A 15,828-nucleotide genomic window follows, 5' to 3' on the forward strand; every position below is an offset into this window, starting at 1 on the left:
CAGTGAGCCAATGGCAGTGATACCCCAGTTTGTACAGCATGCAAACTAAATCTAAATCTTTTACTGTATTGTCTCATCAAGTATAAGAAAGCATTACAGCTAAAGTATGCAATTTGCTTGATACTGAAACTTTAGTAGGTTGATTTCCTGAAAACATTGTTCTTTTTGTTTGTGCATTTTGATAAGCCAAACACAGCAATATCGACTCTGCTAATCGTGCGAATTTGGGGTGGGGCTATTTGGGAAATAATCTTATTTTTACAATTGTGTTATTAAGGTGATACTGAAGACATAATATGCATGTTTTATTAGCTACACCAAACACCCACCCAAGCCTAGGAAATAGCTCCAAGTGGACAGGGGAAAGATAATCTAGTTAGCTGGCGTCTCACCTCATGTGGGGTTCGATCCAACTTGGTCCGGATACGACTGCTGGGCTCTTTGTGGTCCTTGCCGATGTGAACCACCTGACCTTTAGCGCTTTTCTTAACCAGGTGCCGCCGCACACCAGGGACATCTTCAAACCTGTGACCTGCAAGAAAGACAGCAAGACGATGCTGAAATACTAAACCAAGAGTTAAAAAACAACAAGCAAGTCAGAACAACACTGAATCCATTGTAACACACCAGAAGGTCTGTGAGTATCAGTAACTCAGGAGCTTACCTAACCCTGACAATACTGGCTACATTACACACAATACTCAGCATCCAAACACAGAAACACACTGAAAACTCAACTGGGCGCTCACTAGAACGTGAGTTTTGTGTCTCAAAGTGATCTATTGTTCAGTCAAAATTATCTGTATTTACAGCACACACACATACAAAAGAGACGTCAAAGGCACAGTTGTAGTGGGCAGCTCTGCAGTCTTTGAGAATGTCCACATTCCTGAACCACAGCCATAGATGATTAGATGTACAGACTGAAAACATGATTTATTCTCAGAAGAATGAGAACAGAAAGGTAAATAAAGGAGTCCTTTATAAAACAAACAACAGGAAAACAAACACATTTTCCAGCACTGAAAACACGTTATTGGAATGGATTGATACAATACATATTATATATATAATGGAAAATGAAAAATCTTTTTCATTAAGAACTCAGATGGAAGATTTTTTGTCTAATTAGGAATAAATGGATAGATTATATTAAACTGGTACGCCCAGATTTTTCTTGAATTGAAACTTGAATTTTTGTATGAGTTGTAAGGAATAGCTTCCCATGTTCTGTTATATATATTTGCTGTTAAGAGAAAGAAAATATAATGATTATGTAACAATGTAAAATCTGTTTTCAAGATTTTATGGTAATAACAATCTCCATAGTAACATTAATGTGTATGCACGTATTTTCATTTACAGTGGGTACGGAAAGTATTCAGACCCCCTTAAATTTGTCACTCTTTGTTATATTGCAGCCATTTGCTAAAATAATTTAAGTTAATTTTTTTTCCTCCTGTGTGTACATTAATGAGGAAAAAAAATTAACTTAAATGATTTTAGCAAATGGCTGCAATATAACAAAGAGTGAAAAATTTAAGGGGGTCTGAATACTTTCCGTACCCACTGTATGTATTCATTTATTTATTTATTTCTCTCTCTCTGAGAAATTATGTATGTCCTGATCTTTGTATGTATTTTCCCTCTGGAAAGGAAAAAAACACACACATTACTGATGATCTATGATCAGCTGAAATGCCCAATACTCACTGAAAAACCACCAATCTCACTAATAACTAATACATTGCTGCACTATACCATAGGAGGTACTTAAATAGGTTTTATGGGTACTTGGAAAATTCTGAATTTGCTCTGTTAAACATATTAAACAGAATTCATAATTTTAAAACAAAAAATATTTAAAAGACTATCAATTAATTAAAATTATTAATTGAAATTGAAGTGTTAACACATTCAGTAAGGGACAAAAAGTTGCACCAATATGTGTAGATATGCATACAGTATATCACCTAACTGATAAATTAGTAAATATATTATTAATAAATATTAGATAACATTGTATCATTGATTGTATTATTATATATCATTGATTATGTATATATTATTTTTTAGAATGTACATTCAATTTTTATTTAATTATAATGATCATCATCATTTAAAAAAAATACTATTTGTAAAAAACTGAAAAGAATGTATCAGCATATTAAAAAAATTATTTCTGAAGGATCATGTGACACTGAAGACTGGAGTAATGGCTGCTGAAAATTCAGCTTTGTCACCACAGGAATAAATTACATTTTAAAATATATTAAAAACAGAAAACTGTTATTTGACATTGTAATAGTATTTTACAATATTACTGTTTTTACTGTATTAAATAAATGCAACCTTGGTGAGCAAATAAGAGACTTCTTTCAAAAACATTAAACAAACCTTACCGACCACAAACTTTTGAAAGTACGATAAATGTTAAAACTCTTCACTGGTCTTACGTTGCCAAATACATTTTTTGTCACATTTTACACAAACACACATACTCACTTTTAATGCCATCCAGGTCAACGGTGGCGAGCGTCTGTGCCTCGCTCTCGTCAGTAGGCATGTATTGGTAGTGCTCTAGTGAAGTGCCTGTCATGTTGCCCGTCCGGCGGCGCTCCTGCAGATCATAGCTGCGGCCAGAACTCAAACTTGGAAACAAACATGGTGCAGAAACTCGTCTGCCATTGGGCAGATTACGAACCCAATTTCTGCCCCTGCGGTGGTAACAGAACATAGTGAGTTTGAACACATACATGCATTTTATTCTTTCTATGCGTTTGTGTGTGTGTGTGTGTGTGTGCGCATATACACTTACGCAGTTGTTGCAACATTTTCTGGGATGCTGATACTGGTGTGAAGCGTTGAATGGGGTATGATTGGCAGCTTTCGTTGTGGTGAGTCTTTACCGTTCTTCTTTACAGTGGAGTCGGGATCATCTTCTGATACAAAAAACTGTGGGCCAACAAGAAAGAAGTTAGTAAGATCATAACAAGTAGTGTGTTAGTGTGTGTGTGTGTGACTCGACTACCTGTGCGTCCACCTCTGTGTCCGTTTCCGGTGTAGGTGTGGTGGTGACATTGCCCTCTTTATCCTGCTGGCTACAAGAATCTTCATCCACCTCTTCATCCTCTTCATCCTCATCTATCGGGGGAGCTGATCCCATAGATGAACTCCTCCTCCGTCCTGAGTCCTTCCGCTTTCTTCCGGGCTTTTTCCTCCGGCCCTCTGGGAGGTGTTTAGACAGAGGGTGGTGAATGTGTAGAGAGGTGTGACGGTGATCTACAAATGCCAAAAACATCAAAGACTTAGAAGAGCATCACTACAGAGCCCCTTAAGGGAAATGGTAAAAAAAAAAATAGATAGGACAAAAAAAAATCATATTTCAATGTGTTTGTGTTCCCCTGAGAAACTTTGCATTCTCTTACAAAACTTTTGAGATAGAAATAATATGAGGTGGGAGGGAAAACTATATTTCTGTCATGACAACTCTCGGAGTGATTTGCATGGTAATGTGCATGACAATGTTAATGTGTTTGGTCTTAGCGGAATAGATCTGCTACGCTGCTGCTACTGCGGCAGAGCAAGTACCGAGACTTGCTATGATGATGATGTCATTATGAGTTAGATTTATCGGACTGCGTCATCTAGAGTTTCATGCCAGAACTTTGTATTTCACTGATTAGAAAAGAGCCACGGGAGTAAAACCCTTCTAATGAGAGTTGTACATTTCTTTGTAATATTTGCTGTATTGATTGGTTGGGTGGTAACAATACAATAACCTCAAGTACAAAATTTAAAATGTCCATGTTTTCACTTGGTTATAAAGCCACACTCTGTGGACATAAAAATCTGAACTGACAGCACTCCTATGAATTATTCACTGCACCACAGTGACATACCTGAATATGTTTTCTATGAAAATGTGTATTACAATGTGCAACTGCAATCACAAATGGCCATTGGCCAGATTCCTTTTAAGCATGTCTTCTAGCATGCCCTTGAAAGTGTGCTTGCACTCTTGACTGAGAAGGAAAACCAGTGCTCTATATTGCAAACAAACACAAAGTTTCTCAGGAGAACAAAATACTTTTGCAGGAAAACGCAAATGCATTGAAATATAATTTAATTTCCCCTTAAGGGCTTCGTAGTCTCACTAACTATCCATTGAGCCATTTATGATTCATTGAGCATTTACTGATTTAATTTTTGCAAACCATGGAAGAAAGGCATAGAGATTTGGAATGATATGAGGAAGAGTAAACAATGACAGACTTTTCACTTTTGTTGTTTTCTTAATATTAATATAATTTTGAGAAAAATTTTAGAAAAAAACACCATAAAACACTATAAATATCAATAAAACAGTCAAATTAATATGCATTCTCATTTAATTTAGTCATTTATAATATGAAGAATGTTTTTAAGGCTATAGACCAAATGCATCAGTAGTAAAGCTCTCACACTCAAAGTCCTCCTCATTAAAGGTGCGGTGTTGTTCGATGGGCACGCGCTGGGGGGGTGTGAGGATCTGCTGGAAACGCTGCACTCCCAGTGTCTTGTTCAAGTCCCCTTCATCATCATCATCACATCGCTGGGGCGGAGAATGCACTGCAACAGGCTACATGTAACCAGAGAGAAAAATATTATATTAACTTTCATTTCTTTTCAAATAGCCTACGTAGATATCAAAGCAGATGTTATGCAAGAAAGAGAGTCATTCAGACATGCAATCTCAGGTTCTTATTTGTACATCATAGACAAGGTGAATTAATTTATATAGCACAGTTTATACACTATGCTAATTCATAACATAAACATTTTTTTTATTTGAAAATGATCATAAAATATCCGTAACAGATGCATAAGAAAAATTATAAAAAGTGATTTAACATTTATTTAAAATTAATTAAACACAAATAAGGAGAAAAGAATATATAAATAAGATGATTTTTGTATAAATCTTATATAAATAAATCTAATACATGAAATCTCCCACAATAAAATTGCCTTTTTCACTGAAAGATAATTCAAGCTACTTGTTCCATACTTATAAATACTGTAATCATGCATGCAAAGGCACAATGAAAAACAGTAAAAAAAAAAAGAAAAAAAAAGGTTGTTTTTCCTGGTTAGCCCCTGCTGGTATATGCTGGAACTACTCCATCTGACTCAAAAAAAGCCTCTTTCTCCAATGACAGTCATTCAAAATTAGCTGTGCATTATGACAAAATACATCTTATAAAAAAATTAAATGTACTTTTATATTTTACAGTTTGCCTTCACCCAATCAGCGCTGTCATGCCATTTTCCTGCATCAGCTGATTAATCAATCACCTGGCATTTACAGCTCAGCTGATTGGCTAAAATAACATTTGGACGCAGAATTTAATGCTTATGCTGCTCATAGCAGATTTCAAATCACAAACTTCCAGGAGTCAACTCTCAATGGAATGATTGTGAATGCTCTAGGTATTACATTGTTGACCTCCTTCATAGTAAATGAATGACATATCTGTATATATTTATGGATGGTATCTCTCTCTCTACACTCATTTTCTCATTCCGTCTCTTCTCCCCCGCTGTCTGTGGTATGCTGTCCTGAGGATAAACTGAGGCTTGTGGTCATGTGCTTCATTTAATTCTGTGTTTTGACAGAGGGGCCCTGCTCCAGGTAAAACTAACATGCCCACAGATACCAAACTCTGGCACGCACACGCTCAATCAAGACGCAGCATCCTGTAGCTCATCCCACCAGAGCCACAGAGAGTGAGTCAGCACTCCTACAGCCACTCACAGAGTCGCTCCAGTAGATCATGACTAAAGTCAGCCAGTGAGGCTGAATGCGTCAAGGAGCCTTGTGAAGCTGTTGGACCATGGATGTCTCACTGCTTAGGATTGTTAAGAAGCCTGGTATGATACACACATACCAAACTGCCAATAAGGTGGACCAAAAAACCTAATGTGCAGTAGTGACCAGCTGCTCTTGTCAACCGTTGAGACAATCAAGACACTGAAAGGTCTTCTGACTGCAGCCCTCAAGAAAAGGAAGCAGAGGATGTGTGAGCCGATCTTTTGCAGCAGGATCTAATCAGACACTTATCTACACCCCCAGCCTCTGACATCATCGGCCATATCTATAGTCACATCCTGATCCCTTACACGCATAGTCATCTTCCTATTTACAGAACTTTCACTTCTTAACAGTGTTGGGGAAAGTTGCTTTTAAAAGTAATGCATTACAATATTGCGTTACTCCATAAAAAAGTAACTAATTACGTTACTTAGATACTTTTTATGGAAAGTAATGCGTTACATTACTTTTGCGTTACTTTTTAAATCTGGACAGGGCTTTCTTGTTTGTTTTAAAAAATAAAAAGTTCTATTTTTGGCAAATATAAAAGCCTTTTCACACCAAAAGTGAAATGAATAAGCCTCAGGCTGAAGGGAAAGTAAATTTACGTCCATACAGTAGAATGCAGAAGAAGAAATTTCAACACACTTCAGCAATAAAAAAAGACACACAAATGTTTGTCTAGAGTAATTTTTGCTTATTGGTATGGTTGAACTGGATCATCGAAGGTCAGAAGCAAAGACATTGGTTAATAGAATGGGATTAAATACATAAAGGATATTTGTGTTGTTTAACATTTAATTACTGCAGTTTTGCGTCATATTCTGAGTTGCATTATTTTTATTCATTTTGAGGAATACTGAATCTGTGTGTTTTTTTTGTTGTTTTTTGTGAGCGAGATGAATTAATGCATATTCATATTTATTTTAGAACTACAGTAACATCTGATTTCTCTCAACATGGGTACAGGAGAGCTGTCAATCAATAAATTGAAAAAAAAAAAAAAAGCAACTTGCGTTACTTATTTTTAAGCTCTGTTTTTAAGTTGTGATCCAAATGTACAAGAGGGACCAAACAGATGGCAACTTTTCTGATTGGCTGTTTTTATTGTGTCGCATCACACGCTTTATGACAGACAACTGCTTGTTGCAACAACCTAGTTAGGATATTGTAGACATAATTCTTATCCCATCAAGGGCACCAAGTCGGGACTGTTATTGGTGCCCCCAGGTGCATGAGGCCCCTATAAACACACACACACACACACACACACACACACACTCACTCACTCACTCACATTCCACCTCCTCAAATCCATCTGTCTCTGATTTGCCTCCATTATCTACACCTGGCTCAAATATTTCTGATATAACTCAAAGCTTTGTGTTCCTGAATACTGAATCCTCTACACAGGGATTAAAGTTTTTTTAGTTTTTTTCAAAGGATGAAATGTGATGCTCCTGTCACCTCACCTTCCTCCCTCCATCCACACAGTGAGCGACTCATATTAACTTACACTTTCCCACAGAAGTGTCATTGCCTCTGTGAGATCTGAGAATGATTTTAATATGGGGAACAATGCTCAGACTGAATGAGCAGAGATCCTGCAGAATTACACAATCGTTTTACCAGACAGAAAATTACTTCACAGTGAACCCGCTGATGACCTTATTTAGCTATTTTATCTCATCACAAAACCCCCCAGATCTTCTGCATAATCTCATATTTAAAACACCATCATGTAATCAGGTATTAAAATTATGCTTCAGGATGTTCTGTTTGTTCCACCTGCTCTGAAGTAATATTTATTACAAGAGACATTTCCTGTGACAATGTCCACTTTATGTATGATATGATATAATAAACTGATATCATACCTAAACATACAGGGTGTTTCTTCACTAACAGAATGTGACTGCTTTAATTAGTAATTTTGTCTTGTTTTACATTTAAAAATATCTAAACATCCTTAAAAACAAGACCTTATTACATGCATAAGATATTAAGACCTGTTTTTCGTTGTTTGTTTGTTTTACAAAATATAACCTGAATTACCACACTGGCAAATATTTCTTTAATTAATTTTAATACATTTTGATTATTTTTTTTTTTTTATTTAATACATTTTATTGACTATACTTCACTTATTAATGATTAAACATGATTTCTATACTTTATGTACTCATGTATATACTTGAAATTAAATAATAGTTTTTTTCAATAAATGTTTTTTATTAAAAATATTATTTAAAAAAAACAAACTAGGTTTATGCTTAAAGGAATAGTTTACCCAAAAATGAAAATTTAGTCATCATTTACTCACCCTCATGTCGTTCCAAACCTGTATGAGATTCTTTCTTATGTTGAGCACAAAAGAAGATATTTTGAAGAATTTTGAGAAACCAAACAGTTGTTGGTCCCCATTGACTTCCATAGTAGGGAAATAAATATTATGGAAGTCAATGGGAACCATCAACTGTTTGATTACCAGCATTCTTTAAAATATTTTCTTTTATGTTCAACATAGGAAAGAACCTCACACAGGTTTGGAATAACGTGAGGGTAAGTAAATTATAACAAAATTGTAATTTTTGGGTGAACTATTCCTTTGAAAAGAAAAAAGTTGATGTTTAGCTATTTTTACCGAAAAACAAGACAATGTGTGACTTGTTTAAGTTGAAAGACATTTAAAGTTATACCTACTGTGTCTGGTGCCATAACTAGATGCTTAACAATCATCTAATGTTCAAATGATTACTTAAGGTTCTATTATGTAACAATGTTATTCACACTGCAGAATCATCAATAAGAGCTTTTATCAATACAAGCTTTGTTGGCAGGAGGTTTGATTTCTTGATTGTTACCGCTGAGAGCCTCTGTTCCATTCATGAGTGTAAGAAGCACGTCCATCAAGCCATGCATGGCTCTTTGAGGAGCAGAAAACCACCCAGATGAAGGCTAATTGAAACACTACAGTTTTCCAGGGACATATTTAAAAACCAGACACAATTTGCACAGCACGTCTTTATCACTGCTGTATAATGGCACAACATGTTCCTCAGAAGTAAACTGATTTCTGGGTATGGCGCATTAGGTGGCTCTGTCCCCATGGTTACACAAATTGTTTTTAAATCTTATTCCGGTGAATCAGACCTCTAGATCAATGGCAATAGAGAGCAGAGCAGAACTTAATGATGTTCCTAAACACATATACCACACAAACGCACACAACAATCACCCACTGCTGAAAATAAACCAAACCTGTACCCCTAACCTTAGATAACACTTTGGCAGCTATTTATGCCACTAGTTCCTCTGTGTGCCAAAGAAAACACTAAGCTGCACAACATCAGAGAGCCAATTTTCTGCAATCTACATTTGAACTCTCCTGATATCAACTGTATTTTCAGCGGATGCGTGAATATGTACTACCAAATATACCACGATATACAAAACCTCACAACTACAAAACGTCTTTACATTGAGTTGTATTGACATACAACAGACCAATGTAGTTTGATTCACAAACAAATGACTCTTATGAACCGATTCTTTTTAAATAATCACATAGCGCAACCAGTGTAGTCCAATTCTCAAACAGAATGACTCATATGTTCTGGTTCTTTAATAAATTACTAAAAAATACAAATAAAAACTGTTTGAATCAGTACAGAACACTGCCCTGTATAATTTGCAACACGTATATTGTGTTAAAAAAGTAAACAGGGTCACTGTCTCAATCACTTTACTAATATTTTGTGTTTAATAGAAAAGCAGTGGATGAATACTGATGAAACTAACCTTAGATGTACTGTATAGGCAAAACATATTCCAGCTTAATCATCTTCATAGCCTAAAAAATTTTAAAGTTAAAGATTACTTACCAAATGCTTCGTCAAGCCTGCGGCTGAAGTGACGTCACTGGCATCCTGAGGGTCACTCATTGCTTATGGTCAGGTTTGTGTGTAGTGCTGTAAAGTGCGCTGGCTTTAGCCCTTTTCTCTTTCACTCAGACTCAACTGGGAACTTTCGGGCAGCATAACCTGAGGTGACACATGGAAAAAGAAAACATCTGCTTGGTTAAAAGTTCTCCGACAGATCAATTTACAATATTTTAGAGACAACCTTTATTTTTTCCTCACTGAGCTTCTGTTTTTTTTTTTGTAGTTTTTTGAGAAATGCAGCACTGAGAAAGCTCTCGACTTTAAAGAGACTTTAATGACCATTTGAAGCCTTTCCATTAATGTCTTTAAAGCCCTAAGTAAAGATCCATATAGTTAAATAGTAACATAAATGATACATTCTGTGAATAGCAGTAAATATATATTGCTGGAAGTCTTTCAAGGACCCAATAGATGGAACAATTTTTCTTCCATGTCATTTCACTTGATTATTATGAGAGAAAATGACCAAATAACTTGTACTCATAAAAACGATTGCAACATCACATATATGCACATTTTCAAGTTTAAAAATAAATTCTGAAGAGAAAAATAAATCACATTTCCCTAAGAGGCTTTTTTCATGTCCTTGTAAAACCAAGGAGACTGGGGGCTGAAAGATGTGCTTTTCAATGCTACATTTTATCTTCAACTTGATGTTTGTATGCTGCATTAGAGAGACATTCAGACACTAAATCTCTCTGAGCATCAGTCAACAACAAGGTCAAAGCTCATATACAATATCACAGTAACAGCATCTCGTATAAATTGGGCATGGCACAGGAAATTCTGTAACATTTCTCAATGGAAAATACCAAAATTAGAAGCCACATCCTTATTCAAATCGATAGAGATGTAGGTGTCATATCAGTATGTGAAAGGTCACAGTATTCATTTCTTCCTATAGGCCACCAGTAAACAATTTTTAAAGGAAAAAGCATCAGTTGTTCATAATATTATACAAGGACAAGTTAACAATGAGGAATCGCAAAACCACATGGCAATTGAAAAAAGGAAAATGGAAAAGAGCATGACATGAGAATACAAACATCTTGAAAAAATAATAATTCATACCTGTGAATGCCCAAATATGAGAACACTAAAACAGTTGCCATTGCAGTCTAAGTGTGCCTGCTCACTCAGCTTCTCTATTTCCCCTGACACTTTCTTGCAGTTTCCTGTAGCACCCTCCATTCAAAGGTTAAGTAATGTGTGTGACGTTGGTGAAGCATGCACTTGCCTAAACAGAGAACACTCTTTTCAAGGCTGAGTAGTTATAATGGCTGGAGTTCTTGTGCACTGTTGCCTTTCTTATTAGGACCTAAAAGGTCTTCAAAACTTTAACAAGAAGTTGTTTTACAAAGTTATGTTAAACTGTGATACTGTGTTATGCTAAACTGTGATGTGTTCAGAGCCACGGGTTGATGATATGACCCCAATTTGGTGAAGGTTCTCTATTATCAAACTTACACTTCATATGTTAAACTTTTACTGTGAATGCTTTTGATGTACCTTTTGTTACAAGGCCTTTTGCTTTGATCCAGGGGAATCCAATCCTGGTCCTGGAGAACCAAATTCCTGCAGTGTTTAGCTCCAACTTGTCCCAACTTGTGAAGATTCTAGTAATCCTGAAGCCCTTGATTACTTGGGTTCAGGTTCGTTTAATTGGGGTTGGAGCTGAACTCCAGGAACAGGACTGGACACCCCTGATTTAATGGCAGCAGCACTCAAGCTGCATTGTCTTCACATGTTTGTGTCAGATTTGATGATCATGTTGTCCAGCATGATTTGAGAAGGATCCAAAGAGCATCTTGCACTTTAATGGATGTAAATCTGAACTTTTATACAAAGGGGTTCACACGGCCAGTGTCATATATTTGTACAATCTTAAATATTTCACATTTCTTTGCTTTAAACATTTTTTTTTTATTATTATAAATTCAAAATCAGAAAACATTTGCTTTATTTGGAGATTTAAAAGTTTCCTCATAATATATTTCAAACTAATCTATTTGTTTTACAGGTGCATCTCAAAAAATTTGAATATCGTGAAAAAACTTTTTTTTTTTACTTATTTCAAAAAGTGAAACTTTCAGATATTCTAGATTCATTACATGTAAAGTAAAACATTTCAAACGTTTTTTTGTTTTAATTTTGATCATTAGAGCTTACAGCTCATGAAAGTCAAAAATCCAGTATCTCAAAATATTAGAATATTTCCTAAGATCAATCAAAAAAAAAAAAAGGATTTGCAAAACAGAAAAGCTCAAGTTCTTTAAAAAAAAAAGTTCATTTATGCACTCAATACTTGGTCGGGGCTCCTTAAGCACAAATGACAGCATCAGTGAGGTGTGGCATGGAAGCGATCAGCCTGTGGCACTGCTGAGGCACTACTGAAGCCCAGGTTTCTTTAATAGTGGCCTTCAGCACATCTGTATTGTTGAATCGACTGTTTCTCATCTTTCTCTTGAAAATATCCCATAGCTTCTTTACGGGGTTCAGGTCAGGCATGTTGGCTGGCCAATCAAGCACAGAAATATCATGGTCAGCATATCACTTGGAAGTGGTTTTGGCACTGTGGGCAGGTGCTAAGTCCTGCTGGAAAAGGAAATCAGCATCTCCATAAAACTGACGTTGTTTCTGTTTCAGAAGTGGCTTTGTAGCTGTTTTCCTGAAGACGTCTAAGCGTGGTGACTCCTTGTGAAGCTCTCCCAAGTGTTTGAATCGGCTTTGCTGTACAGTATTCTCAAGCTTGCGGTCATCCCTGTTGCTTGTGCACCTTTTCCTACCCAATTTCTTCCTTCCAGTCAACTTTGAATTTAATATGCTTTGATACAGCACTCTGTGAACAGCCACCCCTTTCAGTAATGACCTTCTGTGACTTACCCTCTTTGTGGAGGGTGTCTATGATTGTCTTCTGGACCATTGCCAAGTCAGCAGTCGTCCCCATTATTGTGGTTTCAAAGAACAAGAGATACTCGGAATTTATACTGTAGGGATGGTCATTTAATGAAACTCAAATGTAGCCTAAATATTCTAATATTTTGAGATACTGGATTTTTTACTTTCATGAGCTGTAAGCTCTAATCATCAAAATTAAAACAAAAAAAATTTTGAAATGTTTTAATTTACATGTAATGAATCTAGAATATATGAAAGTTTCACTTTTTGAAATGTTACAAAAAGTAACTTTTTAACGATACTCAATTTTTTGAGATGCACCTGTATGTTTGTCAAACTCTTGAAACTTTATTTTTATTTCAGATTTCAGATTTTCAGTGCATCCTCAGACTTTTGGGTCCCACTGTGTGTCTGTACACTAAAGGTGACTGAGGACAGTGATTCAGCAGAGATGTTCCCCAGAGGCTATGAGCATCCACACTGTGAGCCTTATGCTTTGCTGCTGCCATGTGAACACTAAATTCAGAACCATGTGATATAAATAATAGTTTCTAACAAAAAACATGCAATATTTCCGTTTCTTTACAGCATGCAATCACAGCACATTGGCTGTTGCTATGTTATCAGTGCTATTTGCCTGTCTGGTGACAGTAGATGGTCAGAAATAGAAAAAAAAAATGTCAGAGCCATGTCGATAAACATGCAACTCAACATTGTATTGCTTTGTATTTAGTGCTAAATTTAGATAAATGTCAATTTTTATGCATATTTATGCATCTGGTAAAGTGACTTGCAATGCATTCAAGTTACTAGAACTATATATTTTATCAGTCCATGCATTCCCTAGGAATCAAACCAACAATCTTGACGGTTCCTAGCACCATGCTCTACTGTTTGAACTATAGGAACTCTAAATAGAACAAGTTTGTTAGAAAATGAGTAAAACCTTCAGTATTCCAGTCCATTAGAAGAATCACTGAGTCATCCAATGCTCTTAATCTGGGCCAAAGTCATTGTTACTCTGATATCAAGCGTAACTCTAGACCCCTCATCATCACTGGGCTGGATATACAAAGGATGAAAGAGAGAAAGAACCACATTCCTGACAATCACAGTCCAGTGACAACAAAGAACGAGCAAAAAACATGATTACGATTCGTTCAAGCATATTTCTAAGCATATAATTCCTCTCTCCCTGATAGTGTGTATAAAACTGAAGAATTCCAACAGGAAACACTTCATAAGACAGGAAGGGCTGCAGTTACATTTTCAGCAAAATACAACTCCAACTGTTTTTCTACCACAAAATTATGAACATACCCTTCCTATATAACAAGCACCAGAAAACCAAAGATATCAAACCTAAAACTAACTTTTTTTCTCTGAAACCTATATTTCAAGAACGGATGTGTTTTTAGTTCATACCATATAAGTCAGAGATCACCAAAATGGTTCAGTTACCATAATTCCTTAAAAAAATTATCTTTCGTGTTCCACACAAGAAACTAAGCCATACAAGTTTGGAATGACATGAGGGTGAGTAAATGATGACAGAATTTCCAATTTTGGGTGAACTGTCCCTTTAACTAGACCTTGTTACAGAGAATAAAAGCACATGCTTTGCTTCTAACAGAGAAACAGAGGGAGAGAGACTTACCTCAGAATGCTCACTGCAGGGAGGCTACAGCTACAGCAGTCATTGTAGTGTGATGGCAAAGACCCACTGAAGCCAAACAGCCACCGAAAGGCAGAAAAAGAAAGAGACACAGAGAGGGAGGAGGGACAGGAGGTGAAAAAAGGCAGTGATTGGAGAACAGAAAAGCTGTTCTGGAAGTTGAAGCGCACTACCCTTTTACCCTAACCTCTCTCTGTCTCAGTCTCTCTCTCTATCTGTCACACACACATGCTTTTCACTTCCAACCTTGAGGCACCCACTGAGAGCTGTCCCTCCCCCCTCGATTAAGTTTCCTCCTTTAGCCCTCTGACAAACATGTGACCAAAGGGACATGACTCAACAATACGGCTCTGTGGCATTAACTCCAGGAATCATTTGAAAAAGACTGAGATACACACATCCTAGGGCTCTGTTCGGCACCTACGGACATACTTCATGTGTCCATGTATGCTTTTATTAAAGATTGTGCAAAAGTGACAGCTTTGACGTGTATATGCGTGAAATTAACACTCTGAATGAATGGTCTGGGATCAGTAAGACAAACTCATTTGATAGCATTTGATGCACAATGTTGACTACCACAAAATTTATTGTGAATTTATTTATTTTGACAGAAAACATGTATTTAAGAAAAAAACTTACTAACTGTATAGCATTATATCCAACTTTACAGCCTTGTTGCCATGGCAATGAAACAACAAACTCTAAAATGACTGTAAAGGCCTGTTCACACCAAGAACGGTAACTATAAAGATAACTATATTAGCGTCCACACCAGCGGACGATATTGTCTGTTTGTTCTAAGTGCACACTCGTCTGCTGCTTTAAATTCTCGAGCTCATTATAGCAGGATTGATTCTGATTGGGTGTCAGTTGGAAATAATCGTTCTGAAAGTGATTCTAACGATATCGTTTCTCTGCGTCTTTATCATTATAGCTGTGCTGTGGACTCTGCTATTCTTTAATCCTAAGAACAATTTTTAGAACTATATTTTTATCATTATCTTTATAGTTATCGTCCTTGGTGTGAACAGGCCTATTGTGAAGAACATTATGTTGTGTATTTGGTGTAATGCAATGTGTTTATGCGGTTTAAGGTTCAAAAAACACATTATTTTCCACATAATGTACATTATTGTTGCTCCTCTATGAATTTGCCTTTCTGAAACGCGTCGATTTTTACAAAGCTCATCATTCTGAAAAGCGAGGTGTGCTCTGATTGGCCAGCTATCTAGTGCGTTGTGATTGGCTGAATATCTCAAGCGTGTGACGGAAATGTTACGCCCTTTACTTACCATACTGTGATGCCGTGTCCCGGCGCGATGAGACAACAACACCAACAAGCGCTACTCTACACTGCTTAAAACTCAGGTTTAAATCGTCAGTGGCAAATTCTTTAAAACGTACTTACAGGCTGTGAGTCAGAAGCGCCAGACTGTCCTTGCAAAGTTGGAACT

At 36.4% G+C, this 15,828-nt stretch overlaps 1 protein-coding gene across 3 annotated transcripts in view; it reads right to left on the bottom strand.

Moving 5' to 3' along the window:
* The window catches only part of slc4a2a (solute carrier family 4 member 2a), a 31,922-nt gene that overhangs the window by 11,638 nt on the left and 4,456 nt on the right, over window positions 1-15,828 (bottom strand). Inside the window, exons 2-8 of one of the 3 annotated variants that reach the window (XM_016445500.1) lie at window positions 14,354-14,419; window positions 9,739-9,897; window positions 4,465-4,621; window positions 3,032-3,282; window positions 2,819-2,955; window positions 2,506-2,717; window positions 393-532 (exon numbers count right to left, since the gene is read on the bottom strand). In XM_016445500.1, the coding sequence (XP_016300986.1) occupies window positions 393-532; window positions 2,506-2,717; window positions 2,819-2,955; window positions 3,032-3,282; window positions 4,465-4,621; window positions 9,739-9,798 (957 nt within the window). In that variant the 5' untranslated portion in view covers window positions 9,799-9,897; window positions 14,354-14,419. Of the gene's footprint in view, window positions 1-392; window positions 533-2,505; window positions 2,718-2,818; window positions 2,956-3,031; window positions 3,283-4,464; window positions 4,622-9,738; window positions 9,898-14,353; window positions 14,568-15,828 lie in introns of those variants that run through there. The other 2 variants (XM_016445503.1, XM_016445502.1) reach the window with 2 other exon arrangements.

Source organism: Sinocyclocheilus anshuiensis, unplaced genomic scaffold, assembly GCF_001515605.1.
Source record: "Sinocyclocheilus anshuiensis isolate Anshui unplaced genomic scaffold, SAMN03320099.WGS_v1.1 scaffold155, whole genome shotgun sequence".
NCBI classification, from domain to species: Eukaryota; Metazoa; Chordata; class Actinopteri; order Cypriniformes; family Cyprinidae; genus Sinocyclocheilus; species Sinocyclocheilus anshuiensis.